General features: G+C 41.6%; 1 protein-coding gene across 3 annotated transcripts in view; it reads right to left on the bottom strand.

Annotated features, from left to right (window-relative positions):
- The window catches only part of fbxo41 (F-box protein 41), a 59,690-nt gene that overhangs the window by 29,009 nt on the left and 11,773 nt on the right, over positions 1 to 18,908 (bottom strand). For all 3 annotated transcript variants that reach the window (XM_066661541.1, XM_066661543.1, XM_066661544.1), the window contains one exon: positions 17,601 to 18,602. In XM_066661541.1, the coding sequence (XP_066517638.1) occupies positions 17,601 to 18,307 (707 nt within the window). In that variant the 5' untranslated portion in view covers positions 18,308 to 18,602. The remainder of the gene's footprint in view (positions 1 to 17,600; positions 18,603 to 18,908) is intronic.

Raw genomic sequence — 18,908 nt, 5'->3', positions numbered from 1 at the left:
CTGGAGGTTTTACACTCCTCTAGCCAACACTTGGCATCGAACATATTGACCTTTCAACAATCTTCTTTGGGCTTCTGTATGTCACAATTATATAACTTTAATGCCTTCAACAGAACACTTTTTTGGGATCCGTTTCAAACCTCATTAAGCTCTGGTAAGGTGCAGAAGGTCAGGCAATGAGAAGAAACCTGCACTGAGTTAAAAATAGAGTGCTGACAAAAGTATCTGAGTGGATGCTCTAGTGCTGTTTCATGTCTATTTAATGCAGAAGTAAACAAGGGAAGAGATGTTCTGGATCATTCTGTTGGGTGGCTGACCTCGCTATGAGTATAGGCCACAGTATTTATTCACTATTGCTCCATCCTGATGGCACAAAATGGCTCTGCCCTCTAAGTTTATTCCCAGGTTAATAAAAAAAGGAGCTGGAGAGAGAGAGATAAAAGCAAGAGGCTTGTGCTATTCTGCCTTTCCAGTTTCCTCCTTCTCTCTTTGGTCTGCCATCTGCTTCCATCCTGTGTTGAATGTGCAGAATAGAGTGTTGTTGTTTTGATGCAGGATATCAACTGCTGTGTGAGATGAGAGAGAAAAAAACGACAGCAGAGAGAAGGGGTTGAACAATATAATAGTACAACAATAAATCAGAATGCTTGTGTACATGACGGTTGACTAGGGAAGTGGATAACCAGACAGCAAGGGACACATGAAGGTGCATCCTGCTGTTTAAATTAATTACAACTCCCCCAAAGGTAGGGCGACTGATCCCAAAGCAAACAACTGTGGGTAAGAGGATGACAAGATGAGTCTACTTGTCCTCAGCCTCACAAGGAGGTGAATTCCAGGTCCCTGCATGGGGACTGCAAAGCATTTTGAGAATGTAAAAGCTTTATCAAACATTTGGCTAGACTTCAGGGCGCGGTGCATTGTGGGAAATGCAGGCATTTGCAAACCACATGCTATATTTCCAGGCAGTAGAAGACCATCTGTGCTCACAGCTGGCTACTAGAAGAACCATGTACTAGCCACAGGTGCTGGAGAGGTCAGTTCCCAGGTAACGGCCTCAGCTAACTCATGTCGGTAAATACACGAACCGCAAAGCTAAATGTAGCGCAAAAATGATTGGTCATGTAATGTTTACATAGATTATTTAATACAAAAAGTCCAAAAATGCAATAAAATAATTGTCCTATTAAGTTTAAGTAAAAAAATCCTGCTCTTATAAGAAAAGGTTGGTATACATGCTACCAATGTTTTCAATTACATGCTAACAGCATTACAAAGAGAAACAGTGATAAAGAGTCCTTTCGGCTGCCAAGCGGATGGATCCTGAAGTGCCTGGCATCCATCATAAAGGTTAGAGCTGTTGAGAGCCTTGCTCTCAGCTTGTGTGATAGTCCTCCAGAAGGCACGCTAAGCAGACAGCGGTGATCAGAGAGAACGATGCAGTGTGTAATTATTCCCACGCTTGCATTTCTTTACCTGTGATTGTGGCAGGGAACTGCGCAGGGCCCAGGCATTTGATGCAGATAGTGCTTGAGCCAGGATACAACCAAGCAAACACAACTTTTGATCAGCACCTGGAATTATACACTTGGGAACAGTGACACTGCATGTACTTTCTGCCTATAAAGGGAGTATAATTTTTACAACACATATAGGTGTTTTACAACATAAAAAGGGATTGCAGACATCTCTATAATTGCCTTACATTTTAAGGCCCCACCCATATGTATCTGTTTATTTTTAAAATGTCCCTGTCCAGAAGAATACGAAAAAGCAGCTGCATTTTCATGCCAGTCCAGTAGGGGGCCAGAGTACCTCTTAAAGAGAGACATCAAAACACCACAAAGCAAGAGGTTTAATCCCAAATCACTCCATATTCCCTATGTAGTAAACTATGAAAGTCGTGAAATGACTGAATCCAGATCTTAAAGGCTAAGCACCAGCTCCATGAAAGTGTCAAACAAATAAATACAGTGGAATTTGAGTTCCTAACTTGTGTTTATTGATAGTCACATGCTATTTCTTACTAATTCAAGGAATAAGGTTTACAAGACCGTTGGTCCACCCCCCAACGGTGTTCGGAAACTCTAATACGCGTCTTGCCTGTGACGTAGATGGTGGACAACAACTCTAGAAGTTGCACTTAATTTAATGCAAAATAACGAAAAGGTGTGTTGTTTTTGGCTGCAATCATTCAATGTACAGTGGGACATCTGTGCACAAATGGCCCAAAGATCCCAAAATATCCAGAAAATGGACTACATTTGGACCACTTTAAACGGGCACTTTGGAAAGGACCATCCGCTCACTCCGTTATCTGTAGCTCATTTCACTGGCGCTTTTCCAACAATATGGGCATGTAAGGACACCAACGAAAGGTGTTCAAGAGCCTCTGTAACATGGAGGTAAACAGGGTAAGGACACTCACTTCGCCTGTTTTAGTTGGTGTTAGTTAACGTTAGCTTGACCTGCTAAACTCGGTGGCTCAGATTATATACGTAGTTGCATTACGGAGGTTTATAGTGTCGGATGAATTCGAGTTCGACTTCGATCACATTTACAAGAATAACGGTACCTCTACATTTGAGTTTAGCTTATTGCTAGGCTATTGTCATGAATAATGTTGGTTATTTAGCTAGATACTGTCATAACAGTCAGTCATAACGGTGTTTTACCGCGGCGTTGTTCAGCTGTTGTCCACCATTGACGTCACGGCTGCGTTCAAGAATTCCCGTAGCGAGCTCGGGTTTTTCCGTCAATTTAATAAAATTGTCAGTTTTAAAGCAAATTAAGCAGCTATTTTCATCTTAATTCATACTTATATCTGTCAGTAACTGAAATAATGTGAAATATTCATGGAGGTCCATTAAGTGGTGCTTAGCCTTTAACAGTCCATCATATATTTCTAATACAGCTAATTAAATATTTACTTATATTTATTCATATGTGGGAATCTGAAATGTAGTGATAATTATGTATATGTTGTAGTTTTATGGTGTATGTAATTAACTACACTAGGAGTGAGGAGCTGTTTCGAAATCTTCGAAAATTTCAATTTTCAGTGATCTAAAACGTCCTAAAAGGGAACAAAGGCCATACTAACACTGGTGGAGGAGTGTGTGTTCCTGTAAGCAAAACAAAATCCTCTGAGAGTCTGACTGCTAATTAGAGATGAGACAGGGAAGAAGAGTATAGGAAGGAAGGAAGAGAAATGGAGGCATTGTGATAACACAGCACACAATTCTCTTTCTGGCTAAATGTAATATTAAATACTACCCCACACTAGAGCTATAATCAAGTTGGAATTTTTTATATGAAGCAGAATATAGACTCAAACGAGAATGTTCTGATTCAAACTAACTCAACACAGCTGAGTTTACACTAGATTCTAGAACATTGGTATCTGTATTTGATAGCATTCAGCCACAATATTAATATGACTGAGATCAAGTACTCATATACCCACTAGTACAAATACTTCAATTTCTAATATGCACACACATACACAGCGTAGTTGGAGTAATCCACAGTTGCACAGCTGAAAGAGAGGAAGACAGTGAAAGGTCAGGAAGCCAGGAGGCCAGCATGTGTACACATGATTCAGGAGGAAAGCCCCATTACGAGCATCATTATAGTCCACACACAGCGATGCTGTATTGTTGTTAATTAGCCCAGTCATGATCTCCACATTACCTGTTTACAAATTAACCTCTGCCACCTCTGCTTTGCACTTGAAGAATAAGGTTATGAAGAAAGTCTTCTTTTATATATCCACACCTCTCTTTTTTGTTCTCCATGACAGTGGTTTCATGTAATACCCCCCTCAGCATCTGCCCTCCCACTGCTATTCCTCCTTGATCCTTTGTCTTTTGATTCTACAGCATGAGGGCTTGGCTTTCAAGTGTAAGCAGAGGGCACGCAGGACTTCAGCCCAGCACTGCTCGTTACACAAACATTCGTCTAGAGTTTTAATTGGGCCAGATATTTAGGTCCAAACCTGAATTCTAAGTTTTGGTCTTCTCAAGGTTCAGCAGTGCTCACTTGGGGTCATGGCCTAGATTTCTGTAAAGAGCATTTAGAGCTGTATAAGAAGAGCTGTGTAAATAAAACTGTATGAAACAAAATGAACGAATCCTAACCTAAGAACACTTTGTACCTAAAAATGACCCACACTTTTCACTCTGACCTCATTGAACATTCTCTCAGAAACTGACCCAAGCCAAATCAGCCCAAATTTATTTCCAATGGTGGCATCAGGTAATTACAGTACACCATTTCAAGGAGAAGTAAAATCCCCACAATTTATTCTGGATATTATTCACAAATCCATGTCTTTCATAGCCTTTTTGTACCTTGATCATTTGCATATATCCTGCTTTTTATCTCTAATATCTTTCTGCATAATTATAGCACTAAAAATAGACATAGTGCATCTTGGCAGTAACACACACTAATACAGGGGGTCCTCGACTTACGACGTTGATCCGTTCCTACGTCGCGTCGTAAACCGATTTTTGGTGTAAGTCAGAACATACGTACATACTGTACGTAAATAACATACTGTAAGCACTTATCCTATCCTAACACCTATCCTCCTCGGTCCCGAGCCGCGTAACCGTGTATTCTTCCGCCGCGCACACCAAACACGAAGTTCGCGTTACGACGTTTACGACGCAAAACCACCTAAGTCGAAATAAGGCTTTATACAGTAAATGGGAGATGTGTCGTAACCACGAAACATCGTAACTCGGGACTGACGTAACCAGAGGACCTCCTGTACTTTACAGTATACACTATGAACTAATCTTAATAGTATGAGTTTGGCAGGTTAGCACATGAAATATTAACTCACTACACTGTTTCTTACTAACAGGATGTGATGAAAAGTTGGCCATTTTTTTCAAAGTGCGTAATGTAGTGCACAGTGTAGGTCATAAAATATCTGATCAGTTTCAGCTAAAGCAGTGCATTGTATATTGGAAAATAAAACCATTTATATTGAAAATAAGCGTCACGTCCCCATCTAACATTTTGTGCATTGAGTGAGTGTAGGAATTTAATAAGCTGTGAAGTGCACTATACAGAGTACTAGTGGGAACAGAGCAAATATTTTCCAGACGTAAAACGCACTTCATTTCTGTTTCCTGTTTGTGTTCGGAACAACAATGTCCATCATTAACATACTTAAATATTGACTGGTTCTAAGTATGCAATGTGGATTTCTTTGACACTTGTAACTATACTACATACTTCACACTGAAACACTAGTTAGAATTTGTACTAAGTGTGCAATTGGAATGCAACCTGTATCCTTGGTTGCAACTACACACTGCTCCCCTCAGCACTCCTCACCACCCATATTTGGCCTCAATATAAAAGTCCTGAATGAAGCCTAACACACTGCAACAACCTACTTACAGCGAAGCATGGCAACAGTACAGTTAATTTAGTCAAATTAGAGCACCTCCACGAAGCTGATAACTGATGTATACTCTCTGTGCCCATAGTGGTGAGTGAGGTAGCAAATGGAGCCATGATGGGATTTTCTGACATGGATTTTCTGAATGACACCCCACCCCTCTGAATATACGAATATATGCCATAAATTATGATTGAAGCCCTAAATGTTTAATCTGGACAGCCCTAACATTACCGATACTAAAATAGAACCTTAGTCATTTGTGAGAATTCAGGCACAGAACAATGAAAATCTCCTGTTTTATAGGTATGTGATTATTTGTCAATAAGTGTGATCTGGACTTGGCCTTTAAACAGCTCTCTAAGTCCTTGTCACATTTCTCACACTTACAGATGAACCCTTTTTCTGAGTCATGTACATGAAGTCACTGATGCTAGGTGAGAAAATGCATTTATTTTGTAATATATTGTATTATTTTGTATTATAATAATTTATAATGTGATACGTCCTGTAAACTTAAGTGAGTGATGTTCTCATAAGGCAAGGACACCCCGAAACACACCCACCTCTTGAATATTGGCTCAGAGTAAAGCCCAATTTATACTTCTGTGCTGAACCTACGCCATAATGAAATGTAACTCTGCGCCGCGTCGACGCAGACCACATCTGTGATTGGTCAGCAGTCAGACGGACATTGTTTATATCAAACTGAAGAAGTACAAGAAAATTAACCCCTCCCCTCCCCATTCATCGCGAGAGATTTTCTCAGACATGGTGTGGATGTCAGGGATGAATAAATATGTTGAACAAAAAAGAAAAAAAGATGTCTCCAAGAGAAAATAACTCTACAAGAAGCGAGAGCACGCATACAATGTGCATTGTATTTGTTTCTTTCCTGGCACCATGTGCTCTGTCCCAAACTACCACATACTCCCTAAATAGTGCACTTTAAAGATATATAAAACTAATATTACTACACCACTACATCGTGTACTAAACAGTACTGAGGAAGATGTCTGAGATTCAGCCCTAGTGGTGTGGTGGTGTAATTGCAGAGTGACGCAGACACCAACGCAGAAATATAACTGCTTACAACGGCGTAGGGCTCTTGTGTAGCCTACGATGTAGGCCATGCTTCGTATAAATCGGCCTTAAGGATTGCCCACTGTAAATGTGTTCCAGTTACATAAAGATACACTACACAAATGAACTCTTTATTCTTCTATACTATCTTTTGTTGTAGAATGAAGTGTGGAAAGCAACACCATCTTCACGGTTTGGTGATGTCACATACTGATAAGACTGGTGCAAAAACTCCACACAATTAACTCTCATGGCAGGCTGCCCCGGTGTGAATAAAACATACTCTATGGGCTCCACAAGACACCCTGGTGCGATCAAAACTTGTTTCCCAAGCTGCCTCAGTGCATTTGAAAACAAGGTCCACAAACCATACCCATGTGATTAAAACACGATACACAACTGAACCCAGTCAGTTTAAAACGCACTCTGCTCTAGAGTCTTAATGTTATTAAGTCCTAAAAGCAATATTACAAACTCTACTGTGTAAACGCTTCCAAGAAGAGAACAGACACTTAGTGCAGTAAAAATAAGACAAATTCCCTATTAATGCTATTGATTTCTGAAGAAATGACGGAAATGTCATTTCTTATCTGTGTTCTAAAGTAACCAACTCAAAGTACAAGCCATTGCACACATGATTTTGCACTCAAGGCCTTCTTCAGTTAACTGCTTTTATGCAGTAGCTGTCAAATGAAGAGTCTGGAGACTTCACGTTAAAGTGACAGCAAAGCCACTGGGTGCTTTAGGATCTTTTAAAAACTCATCACGTGGCCCCGGAAGTCCTTCAGTTAAAACAGCCCCCGAGAGTCATCACTTGTCCTCGCTCATCACCTCCAGTCTCATCGAACCATTGTGAGAGACAAAAAGGTCGTCCTGTATTAATTGCTTTTATGAAATTCATAAGCAGCAGTGAAATGGAGGCGTGAGCATGATAGGTTTAGCCTTGAAATATTTAATGCTTATGGAATTCCCTCCATGTGTTCCACAGGCAAGGACCAGGAAGTGAATTCTGCTAGAACCCTATGAGATATAAAGAAGCATGCTGTCTCTAAGGTAACGCTGACATACATGAACACTTCTTGAATTTTTACATTAGACATACACATTGTGCGCTCCTGAAGGCACATTCAATTGAAGAGCTAACATGGCTGAACCTGAAGAGAAGACATGATGAGAGCTGAGACTAGACAAGAAGGCCACCTCATCCCCCAGGACAAACTGCCTACATCCAAAGACATCAAGATATTCTGTCTCAAGGGACCAGCTGTTTGGATAGCTATACATCTTCCACTATGGACTGTCAAATTCATTATCACTCATTATCAGCATTGATATATCATTACACCAGGTTAACACATAGCTGTCTGAAGGGAGGTGACTGAACCTGCAAGTCTGCATTCAGACATATTTGAAATGTTAATGATAATAACTGTCAAAGCACCTGCCCAAATATATTGTTATGAAAGTCTTGAACAAAAAATTTATCCATGATCTGTAATGAGCACAGCCTCGCACACTCACAACATGCAGACTGCACACTATGAGGAGACAATCTGCCTCATTCGTTTACTGATGCTGCTCTGGGAACCAGCTCAGCTCTGACAGTTCCTCTGGGTGTGTGTGGAACGAGACAAGTGGCATGGCATTATTCAACGACTCATGAAAAAACACCAGTGGAGAAGCCTTTTTTATGTCATCAGAAAGAAGCAAGCCGTCAGAGCGCCTCCTCTCTCCAGCTCTGGTTCAGTCCCCCGGATTCAGGCCTCTGAGAGCTGAGGAAACTGACAGTTCCTTAACACATGCCTCTGTTCAGTTCCTGATGGGCTAACAATACAGGTGAGGCGGAAAGATGAATAATTTCACACTGCAATCTCAATCTGCAAAAGTGCTATTTCAATTCAATCAATTATTTATTACAGCCTATGTTAGAGCTGGTCGATATGGTCAAATTTTCTAGCACAATATATTTCTTAATTTCTGTTAATATGATATAATTCTAATATCGATATCGAACAATAAAAAAGCTACAGAAAAACTGACAAGAACTGAAAGCAACATGAAATCACCATCAAACAAATATATTTTTAAACTAACTTTAAAATTGAGTTCAACGCCCTGTAATGACTGTATATAATTAATTCATTCATTCATTATCTGTAAGCGCTTATCCAGTTCAGGGTCGCGGTGGGTCCAGAGCCTACCTGGAATCATTGGGCACAAGGTGGGAATACACCCTGGAGGGGGCACCAGTCCTTCACAGGGCAACACACACACACACATTCACTCACACACTCACACCTACGGACACTTTTTGAGTCGCTAATCCACCTACCAACGTTTTTTTTTTTGGACTGTGGGAGGAAACCGGAGCACCCGGAGGAAACACACGCAGACACAGGGAGAACACACCAACTCCTCACAGACAGTCACCAGGAGGAAACACACGCAGACACAGGGAGAACACACCAACTCCTCACAGACAGTCACCAGGAGGAAACCCACGCGGACACAGGGAGAACACACCAAACTCCTCACAGACAGTCACCTGGAGGAAACCCACGTGGACACAGGGAGAACACACCAACTCCTCACAGACAGCCACCCAGAGGAAACCCACGCGGACACAGGGAGAACACACCAAACTCCTCACAGACAGTCACCCGGAGGAAACCCACGCGGACACAGGGAGAACACACCAACTCCTCACAGACAGTCACCCGGAGGAAACCCACGCGGACACAGGGAGAACACACCAACTCCTCACAGACAGTCACCCGGAGGAAACCCACGCGGACACAGGGACAACACACCAACTCCTCATGGACAGTCACCTGGAGGAAACCCACGCGGACACTAGGAGAACACACCAACTCCTCACAGACAGTCACCCGGAAGAAACCCGCACGGACACAGGGAGAACACACCAAACTCCTCACAGACAGTCACCCGGAGGAAACCCACGCGGACACTAGGAGAACACACCAACTCCTCACAGACAGTCACCCGGAAGAAACCCGCACGGACACAGGGAGAACACACCAAACTCCTCACAGACAGTCACCCGGAGGAAACCCACGCGGACACAGGGAGAACACACCAACTCCTCACAGACAGTCACCCGGAGGAAACCCACGCGGACACAGGGAGAACACACCAACTCCTCACAGACAGTCACTCGGAGGAAACCCACGCGGACACAGGGACAACACACCAACTCCTCACGGACAGTCACCTGGAGGAAACCCACGCGGACACTAGGAGAACACACCAACTCCTCACAGACAGTCACCCGGAAGAAACCCGCACGGACACAGGGAGAACACACCAAACTCCTCACAGACAGTCACCCGGAGGAAACCCACGCGGACACAGGGAGAACACACCAAACTCCTCACAGACAGTCACCCGGAGGAAACCCACGTGGACACAGGGAGAACACACCAACTCCTCACAGACAGTCACCCGGAGGAAACCCACGCGGACACAGGGAGAACACACCAACTCCTCACAGACAGTCACCCGGAGGAAACCCACGCGGACACAGGGACAACACACCAACTCTTCACAGACAGTCACCTGGAGGAAACCCACGCGGACACTAGGAGAACACACCAACTCCTCACAGACAGTCACCCGGAAGAAACCCGCACGGACACAGGGAGAACACACCAAACTCCTCACAGACAGTCACCCAGAGGAAACCCACGCGGACACAGGGAGAACACACCAAACTCCTCACAGACAGTCACCCGGAGGAAACCCACGCGGACACAGGGAGAACACACCAACTCCTCACAGACAGTCACCCGGAGGAAACCCACGCGGACACAGGGAGAGCACACCAACTCCTCACAGACAGTCACCCGGAGGAAACCCACGCGGACACAGGGACAACACACCAACTCCTCACGGACAGTCACCTGGAGGAAACCCACGCGGACACTAGGAGAACACACCAACTCCTCACAGACAGTCACCCGGAAGAAACCCGCACGGACACAGGGAGAACACACCAAACTCCTCACAGACAGTCACCCGGAGGAAACCCACGCGGACACTAGGAGAACACACCAACTCCTCACAGACAGTCACCCGGAAGAAACCCGCACGGACACAGGGAGAACACACCAAACTCCTCACAGACAGTCACCCGGAGGAAACCCACGCGGACACAGGGAGAACACACCACACTCCTCACAGACAGTCACCCAGAGGAAACCCACACAGACACAGGGAGAACACACCACACTCCTCACAGACAGTCACCCGGAGGAAACCCACGCGGACACAGGGAGAACACACCACACTCCTCACAGACAGTCACCCGGAGGAAACCCACGCGGACACAGGGAGAACACACCACACTCCTCACAGACAGTCACCCGGAGTGGGAATCGAACCCACAACCTCCAGGCCCCTGACTGTATATAATATATAATGTAAATAACATAAAATGAAATACTGAAAATTTGTATTAAAATCATATCTTTGTTATTGAAACATTTTATATTGTGATGTATATTGATATCAAATTATTGTCCAGCCCTAGTCTACATCATCATCTATCATGTTTAGAACAATGTATGAAAATTTACCCCAGCAAGACACACGCACAATGAGAACACTCCAAAATCCTCACAGACAGTGACTCAAGGCGAGGGCCAAGTCCTTGGGGTTGTATGGTAGCTACAATTGCTACCACCAATCACATAATTATACAGTTTATATAATAATTATATAAGCAATAGTGTCATAATAGTAGTCAAAATGTATGGTTCCACTCTCTGTCCCACTGTGTATTTTTCACTATTAGCATAAAACCCCAGGCCACACTGACTAATGGTCAGCAAAGTCAAGTCTGAGACTGCACAACAGCAGTAATTAACACATTAGCTCTACTGCACCATCACGCCGCACTTCAGCTGAGGAAAGAGAACGAGAGGAATTTTAATCACAATCATCCGATCCATTTAATGAGTCATACACTACAGTGCAAAAGTCAGAGACCATCTTCATTGTTCAATTTCTAGTCAAAAACGTAAAACTGTTTTATTTTTCAGCATCAAGGAAGATGCAGTAAACCTCTATAACAGACATTTGGACAGATTCAGTCTGTCCACTCATTTTATTCATTGATTTCAGACTTAAACAGAACACCCACACACACAAAAAGACTGGATTACTTATGTGACAGTTTGTGGGTTGGTAGGAGCATAAGATCCCTAAATTAAAGTGATAATAAACTCAAAAAGACATTTTGTTTTTCATAATATTCTTATATCCTGGTCTCTGCATTATGCATGATACTGTTTGTATATTGACATGGACTCTCATAATCATTAAAACTGTTTTTAACAGTGAAAATGAAATACCTCAAGGCTAAGAAGATGTTTTTTCAAAGAAGGGCAAGCTACAAAAGTAGAAGAATTATAAATGACGCCTGTCATACTTGATGTGCAGTAGTCTACATTATTGGCTACTGAACATCTTTATAGTTTGTGCACTTTCCCCCTTAAAATAGCCTTAAAATATGGGCTGTGAATCTCTGATTTTAACACCATATAGTCCAGTATTATTATTACCTTCGCTAGAGAAGAGCAAAATAAGCATAAAACTGCTTTTGTTGTCATCTTTCAGCTGGGCTTTTATGTTGCTCTGTAACCAGGGCGATAATTTAAGGACAGATATGACACATTGATATTATAAGCTGCAAACTACCAGCTTTTGAATGTTTAACAACTCAACGGCAGCACCGAAGGCCTTTCTACCATCCAGACCTATTAGGCCTTATTACACACATAATGACATCTGTACTGTTATTAAAATGCAAATGTATTCCTTTTGCCTGTTCCTCTTCATCAAAATGGAGAGCAGGAGAGTTTTCTGCCTCTCTGGAGCCAAATGAAACTAATGGCAGAACAGACTAACAAAAATAAGCCATCAAATATGCAGAGCTCTCACGATTATGGAAACATGCAAAATTAGACGGATAAAAATAAGTCCTCATTTGCTATTCTGGGAAACCAGTTGAATAGGCAAAGATGAAAGCAAGAAGAGAAACACACAGCAGAGCCCAGGAGAGTGTCAGGCACATCACAGCACAAGCACAAATCCCGGAACAGCCATAAGCTAACAGCCAAAGCTCCAAAGCCAGGGTCCAGCATCACAACTAAATCAACGTCAGTTTACTACAGCTGTGCCCTTGACCACAGCCTTTAGGCCCAGGTGTTCAAGACACGCTGCTGAATAGCTGGCTGTCTGTGAATATTATGAGAGGGTTGTGTAAAAATTTATATTTGTTTCTAAATGGTTGCTATGGAAACAGGGCATGCAACACCTTATAAAAATACAAATAAATCCTGAGAGTTTGGCAAAAAAGCAGTTTCACACATTTTCAAGTTGAACTGATTCTTAAAAAAAAGCAGAAAGCACAAACATGAAACACCACATCCATAATACTGTGGTGCTTTGCATGAGACAATCAGTCTGTTTTCTAAAATGGCTGACCACAGCTTTCTATGGAAGCCTGTTTCCCCACATAACTAAAATAATAATAAAAAAGAGGCACCTACATACTATCTCATTATTTTGAAATACTTAGTCAATATATCAAGATACTATCTCATTTTTTGAGATACTAAGTCAATATATTAAGATATCTCATTATTTGGAGATACTAAGTCAATACATTGAAATGCTATCTCATTTTTTGAGATACTAAGTCAATATATTAAGATATCTCATTATTTTGAGATACTAAGTCAATACATTGAAACGCTATCTCTATATTTTGAGATGCTAAGTCTTTTTTTTTAAAGACTTAGTCAATACTAAGGTATTATTTTTTTCATTAATATGTAAGTTGCTATCTCAATATTTTGACATACTATCTCATTATTTTGAAATACTTAGTCAATATATCGAGATACTATCTCATTTTTTGAGATACTTAGTCAATATATTGAGATAATATTTCATTATTTTGAGATACTAAGTCAATACATTGAAACGCTATCTCATTATTTTGAGATACTAAGTCACTATAATGAGATATTCTCATTATTATGAGATACTAAGTCAGTATATTGAGATATAATACTATCTCATTATATTGACTTAGTATCTCAAAATAATGAGGTAGTATCTCTATATATATCTCAATATGATGAGATATCTGAAAATAATTAGATAATACCTCAATATATTGACTTAGTATTGCAAAATAATGAGATTGTATCTCAAAATATTGAGATAGCAACTTACATATTAATGAAAAAAAAACTGAATTTTGTATTATTTTATGAGGCAGAAATGGTCTGCCATAGCTTTCAATTGCACTGTAATGTTTAATTTTTAAACAGTATCAACAAGTCTGTCAAATAAAGATAAGCAGGTTGATATTTTTGGGATTCAGTTACAAATCCTTTAATACAGAGGGTTAATGCTGAGGGTTATTATTAATCTCTCTGTGCTGTTGTCACATTTCTTTTAATCACAGTGATAATATTTATATTTTAACTTCTACTAACTAAAAGCTACTATAGCGTAATCTACACTCAATCCTGAAAACATGTCAAATATGAGTATTAAAACAACTGAATTTTATAATACAGATGGAAACAAACATGCATCAATACGAGAGCACATATGAAGATGAGAAAGATATCCAAGGACAAGTAGTCATTTTCTTCATTTTAATTCAGATGCACTACCACAGGCAGAAAATGGTGTGAGGTGAAAAACACTTGCACACATTAAAACCAGGAGCTCTGAAGCTCACACTGTTGATGCTAAACTAAATCGAGAGTCAACAAGGCAATGAAAGCTCCCAGCATGCCACAGCTCAAAACCAATGGCAATTCTCTCTCTCTTTGCAACTACAGTGTTTCTGGGAAGTGGTCAGAGTCGCTGAGACGCGAGGGACCTGTCAAACATGGTTTAGTCATTTTGGTCAGCCACACATTTGCAGAATCTGAAGTGCTCTTTCCCTGGCTGGGCCTGGCCAGGCTTTGAAGGGAAAAGACGGTACGCGGCTCGTCAGAGAACAGGGAACAAAGCCTAGAGCAGTGCTGACAGAAGGCTGAAATTTTCATTTTTGATGCACTCACAAAGAAGAGACGATAAACCTATTCTCAACGCAGACTCATCAGAACAGTGTTATATCACAACACCAACTTCAGTCAGAGACTAAAAGGCAATGTATATTTCACCTCATATTTATTGTGATTTGTTTTTCATTATTAGATAATCACTTACCTAATAGTGAAAAGTTAAATTGAAGGAAAGAACGAGAATGTAGACAAAAGACTGAAATCCTTTTAGACAAAAAGATGAAACAACTGTGTCAACCTCAGACTGATGCAATACAAGGTTAAAGCTAAAAACGGCATCACAGTGCAGTCATTCATATTTTTTATGAGCACATTAACTCCACAATGAAATCAGTCAGTTCCTCAGCAAAAGATAAAGCAAAATTGACCCAATTTAACTTAGTATTAATTACTTTAGCTACGTTTATGATGTTGATTCACATCTACAATCCAATAAAAACATGGAAAATGTAACATTAATTTAATCAATGCCTTGAAATGACCAATAAGGTAAAGCTTTGAATTGTAATTTACACATGAAATGGCAATACACTGGAGCAAAATGGCTTGATTAAGTATGAAATCTGGTCCAGAGAACTTTTAGATACTGAGCCATGCAACATATTCAAAGCATTCTTCAAGTTAATTGCCCTTCACCGAGGACTGCTAGGCCTTGGGCAAAGCAAAGGCACACATCTGGTAGAGAGCATTCGAAAACAATGAGCTTCAAGCACAAATAGGAGACCTGAACATCTAGAAAATGGCTTAGCTTAGATAGGTGAACATTATCTATGCAAAAGTGTCCATAGGCATCCATAGAGTGTGTGATGCCCTGTGATGAACTGGTTCCCTGTCCAGGGTCTGTCCCAGGCCTTGCCCCCTAGTGATTCCACGTTGTCCCCAGACCACTGTGACACTGAATGGGATGAAGTGGTTGCAGAAAATTAACAAAGAAATGAATGAATGAACTGAAATGAAATTCTTGCGACTTCGGATTCCAGTGTAGAAGACCGTCCTATATCCCAAGGTGACAAATGTGGGGTGTTTTTAGACCTGATGAAACTGTTTGGCTGACCAGCATATACCCTCAGACCTTATACTAAACTAGGGCTGGACAATACGGCTAAAATTTATATCATGATTTATGTCTTAATTTTGGTCGATACGATATACAGTAATCCCTCGCTATTTCGCAGTTCATCTTTCGCGGATTCGCTACTTCACGGGTTTTTTCAAGGGGGCTTTTTTATTATTTACATGCATTAGACTAGGCCTGTAGCTGACAAAAATATATCATTTACAAGTATTTCTTACGTACAGTACATGTATTGTTCATGTCCACATCCGAGTGAAATTTACTTACGCTAAATCACAGCTTAGGAATTACTCTATTAAAGAAACTGGTAGGATATCACATGTATTTCCAGCTGAAAAACATTACAGAATGACATTATTTAATGTAAAGGGTGGGTTGTTAACAGCACAAGGAGGGTTTTAAAAGTCAGAATACTCGTTAAATACATTAAAAAACATATCTTTCCTCTACTTCACGGAAATTCGTTTTTCGTGGGTGGTCTTGGAACGCATCCCCCGCGAAAAACGAGGGATCACTGTAATTCAGATATCGATATGAACGGTATAATATCCACTGTAAAAACGTCCAAGAAGAAATCAGAAACACATCAGACATCACCATCAAACATAAACCTATTGGCTTTGTCAATATTAATATATTAAAACAAAAGTTTAAATTGAGTGCACTGAACTGGCAGCAGGTCCCTGTAATGAACCTTAGTCAGTGACAGATGTTGTAAATAATGCATTGAAATATTGAAAATGTGTTAAAAAATCATATTATTGTTATGAAAACATTTTATATTGCAATATATATATATATATATATATATATATATTGAATTATTGTCCAGACCTATGCTAAACGTAGACACTAGGGCTGTCCAGAATACCAAAAATAAAATTTTTTGGGATTTGGAGCTTTGGCTGGAATATTTAGTGAACAGTCAAATACTCAAATTGGGGTGGTGTATATAGTTGTCATTAGCAAAATCCACTTCTGACCCCTGCTTTAATGTCCCTCTCTCCAGGCTTTGTCATGGCTCAAAGCGCCGATTCGCTCGCTAACCTGCTAAACAGCTTGCTAACTAAGGGCACAGAGTATACACAGTTTAACTAGTTTGAGTGGGGGTGCTCTAATTAAAGGCACAAAGCTGACAAAATGAACCGTGGCATCGCCTCTCTTCGTTGTAAGTGTGTTGTTTTGGCATGTTAGGCTGTTTTATATGAGTTTTAGGCTTCATTTGCACCAAGACTTTTATGTTGATGAGCCTGAATACGGGTTGAGTGGTTAGAGCATTGTTTTTACTGCTGGGGCCTGAATGTGCTGGAGCGTCGATAATCACATTTATCCAAAAATATACAAATCTCAAAATTAGAAAAGGAATACATACCCAATGAACAAATATCTGAATACCTGAATATTTGGAGCCAAAATTAAAGCTCCATATTGGCTCCCAGCAAGGCTCCGTTCGCTGAGTCATTCACTAACTTGTGCATAAACCGTGCCACTGAGTGTACACAAATAAACCAGCGCTTCTTGGAGGTGTTTTAATTTGAGGTGTAAAGCTAACATAATGAAGCGTGGCTTTGCCATGCTTCACTGTAAGTAGGTTGCTTTCGTGTTAGGCTGTTTTAGGCTTCGTTCAAGACTTTTATGTTGACAAGGTTGAATACATTTCGAATGGAGGGATGCCTTTAGGGCCACATTTATCCAAAAATATATATATCCAAATCTCAAAATTATAAACCAAAAACCTACCCGATGAATGAATATCCGAATGGTCCGAATAGACGGGTCAGCTGACTGATGTAATCTGGTGCATGTGATTAACAAATTAAAAATGTAGACAATTATAAATATATGCTAAATGTATTCCTATAACCCAGAGTGAAAATGATCACAGCCTGATACATATGAGAACTCTACTCACTGCTGTTTGTGAGTAAGCTCCTGCTCCTTGTTGACTAAATCTTGCTTCAGGCTGGCTAGCATCTCCACAGAGACGTCCACCTGTCTTGACAGCTCCGAAGCCTTGTCCTCCAGCTCCTGCTTCTCCTCGCTCAATCTCTCACTCTCCCTCTTGGCCTTCTCCAGCTCTGAGCTCTTGCGCTCCAGCTCGGCTTGCAGGCGTCCCACACGTGCAGAGATCTTCTGCTCTACCTCCTCAGATAGTTTCTCCAGCCTCTCATCCAGCTCGAGGCGCTCAAAGGCCCTGGCTTTTAACCTGGCCAGGCCTTCTTCGTAAGCAGCTTCCACCGCGCTAGCCGCCACGTTGGCTGCCACAGCCACGGCGTTGTTGGCGTTGCCGGCATCGGCAGAGCTCATGGCTTTCTTCACTAGGATCTCGCCCAGGGGAAACTCCACATTGGGAAGGTAGCGGGCAGCGGAGGAGGACGAAGACTCGTCGCCCGAGCAGGGAAGCTCTCGGTACGGAAAGCGCGACTCGGCAGCCAGGGCGCTGTCGGCCACCAGGGGGAGTAAAGCGGCGGCGTCACACACACTGTTGGACTTGGATAGGACGTAGAGTGTCTCGTAGGTGTGGTTGTACTCCAGGTGGGCTCGTAGAGATGATAGGCTCCGGAAGCGTTTGTGCTCCCCACAGCGAGGACAGCGGTATGGCAGGTCCAGAGAGGCCATTCCGTGCTCCCGCGGCCCACCTGTAGCAAGGAGGGGCTCAGGCCGCCAGACGCCCCCCACCCCCCCGACCTCCCAGCCACGTGGTCCGAACACACGAGAGCTCAGCTCATCTCAGGCTTTGCGTCTTAGGTTACCAGGGGTTACAGGTGGAACTGGATTCAACCGCATAGTGAGGGACTGTCACACATTCTGATTGTGAAGGTATCACAATTCACACAGCGGCCTGACTTTGGCTTTCTTAAGGTCTCCTGGGTATGCTCTTACTTGTTCCTCTGTAGGGGGACTCCCTCCAGCCCTGGAAAACACAAACACAAACAGATCAATAATTAAGCCCTTAAACGATATGTCTGAGATGTCTGCATGCTTCTGTTTTACAATAGTTACATTTCTTATAGTTTCTTGCTGGCTTTCTAATAAAGAGTAATGCCAACAAAGCATTAACATATTATGGATGTACCCGAATGGAATTTTATGACTTAAGCAAGTACTATCTGCCAATAGTCATATGATTTCAATACCATGCAACCGTGACAATTTCAGATAAGACATGTATAGTGTTAAAGTCGAATCAGCTTATTAAATTTCGCTGGCTGAAATGAAC

Source organism: Hoplias malabaricus, chromosome 2 (genome assembly GCF_029633855.1).
Source record: "Hoplias malabaricus isolate fHopMal1 chromosome 2, fHopMal1.hap1, whole genome shotgun sequence".
Classification (NCBI taxonomy): Eukaryota; Metazoa; Chordata; class Actinopteri; order Characiformes; family Erythrinidae; genus Hoplias; species Hoplias malabaricus.
Note: the sequence above shows the minus strand (reverse complement) of the source record. Positions and strands in the feature narration are given on the sequence as shown.